The sequence below is a fragment of the Austrofundulus limnaeus genome, unplaced genomic scaffold (genome assembly GCF_001266775.1).
Source record: "Austrofundulus limnaeus strain Quisiro unplaced genomic scaffold, Austrofundulus_limnaeus-1.0 Scaffold2655, whole genome shotgun sequence".
NCBI lineage: Eukaryota > Metazoa > Chordata > Actinopteri > Cyprinodontiformes > Rivulidae > Austrofundulus > Austrofundulus limnaeus.
In genome coordinates this window covers 5,641-7,022 of record NW_013955057.1, presented here as the reverse complement: position 1 = coordinate 7,022, position 1,382 = coordinate 5,641, and the positions used below count along the sequence as shown (strand labels likewise).

Genomic DNA, 1,382 nt, shown 5'->3' with positions numbered 1-1,382 from the left:
CAAATTTTCAGACTAACAAGACAAATAATCTTACACATTCTGAAAACAAGATGATTATTCTTACACAATCAGTTCTTGTTTAGTAAATCAGTCTGAAAACAAGATCAAAAAGACTTTTTGGCTGATATAAGGTTTAAAACTTGGTTAGGTGGACAGTTTTTGCGGTGTGTAAAGTACATCTGATCTATTGAACCCCAAATATTGCTACTTTTTTTCTCTCATTTCAGCAGAATCCATTTTATTTTCAGGTGAGGAAAGATGGAGACCCCTCAGGACCCACCTGTGTGCAGCCTGGGCTCCAGGCTTCGTTACGGCTCTCTTGTAAACAGTGTTTCGTCACTCGGACCAGACACAACACAGACAGCAGCCAAACCGCCCAGGAGCTCTTATGTAGCCATCGCTGTGCTCTGCTACATTAACCTGCTGAACTACATGGAGCGATACACTATCGCAGGTTGGATGATCTGTTGCTGGACTTTGGTTGTTTACAGTTTCTCCTCCTTGCTGTAAATCAGATTTTTCTCTGCAGGTGTTCTTTCTGACATTCAGATGTTCTTCAATATAAGTGACAGTACAGCTGGACTTCTGCAAACAGGTGAGAAGATGTGCTTCTAACAAAATCATTCATGTAAGTCTGGACATTAGTTATCACTGTCTGTCCATGCTTTAGAGTTATTATTAAAAATATTCATCAACGTACATCTGATTAACTTTTGGAGTCAGCTTTTCAAGATGGCTGCCACAGCAAAACAATCTTAGCAAACACAAAAATGTAACTCATTTCTATATTCTATAGATATTGAGTTAATTTTAGGGGTGGAGGTGCCTGGAATAAATGGGCTTCATGCAAGAACATGTTCACATTTTTATCCTAAATTTCTTACTTTTGTTCGTGCAAACGTCAGWTTCAACAAACTCTTCTATCTTCAGGAAAAGTGTGTAAATGAGCTGCGTAAACTGATGAATAAACTGCTCGTCACGAGGAGAGGAGATTAGCATAATTACCCCCCTAAAAACACCATATAAGGTTACGTTTCCTGTCCCACATACCAGGAAGTGTTCATTAAATGACATCACAAAGTAAAAAGAAGAACTTTATGAGTTCAGAGRTTGAAGTTCTGCTGTCAGAGATCCAGAAAAGAAAATCTGTCATTTTAGCAGCGTCAGCTGTGGAACTAAAGGAGCTGCTGAAGCCGAGGAATGAGATATTCTGTTAATGCTGTGTCTCCTGTGGGTTGTATACTCACAGAAATAAAAATATAAATCATATTCATCTCTCTGTAGTCCTGCTCCGGTTTTTCTTTGGCCAAATATATTTAATTCAAGTGTAAATAATCATGTTAGGCTACAGATATTTCATTTATTCAAAAGAAGAGCAGTCG

General features: G+C 38.3%; 1 protein-coding gene across 1 annotated transcript in view; it reads left to right on the top strand.

Moving 5' to 3' along the window:
* LOC106511299 (protein spinster homolog 3) overlaps positions 1 to 1,382 on the top strand; it is a gene marked incomplete at its 3' end in the record, with an annotated part of 10,300 nt that overhangs the window by 7,624 nt on the left and 1,294 nt on the right. Inside the window, 2 exon segments of the mRNA XM_014000049.1 lie at positions 231 to 454; positions 530 to 595. Coding sequence (XP_013855503.1) covers positions 259 to 454; positions 530 to 595 — 262 coding nt within the window.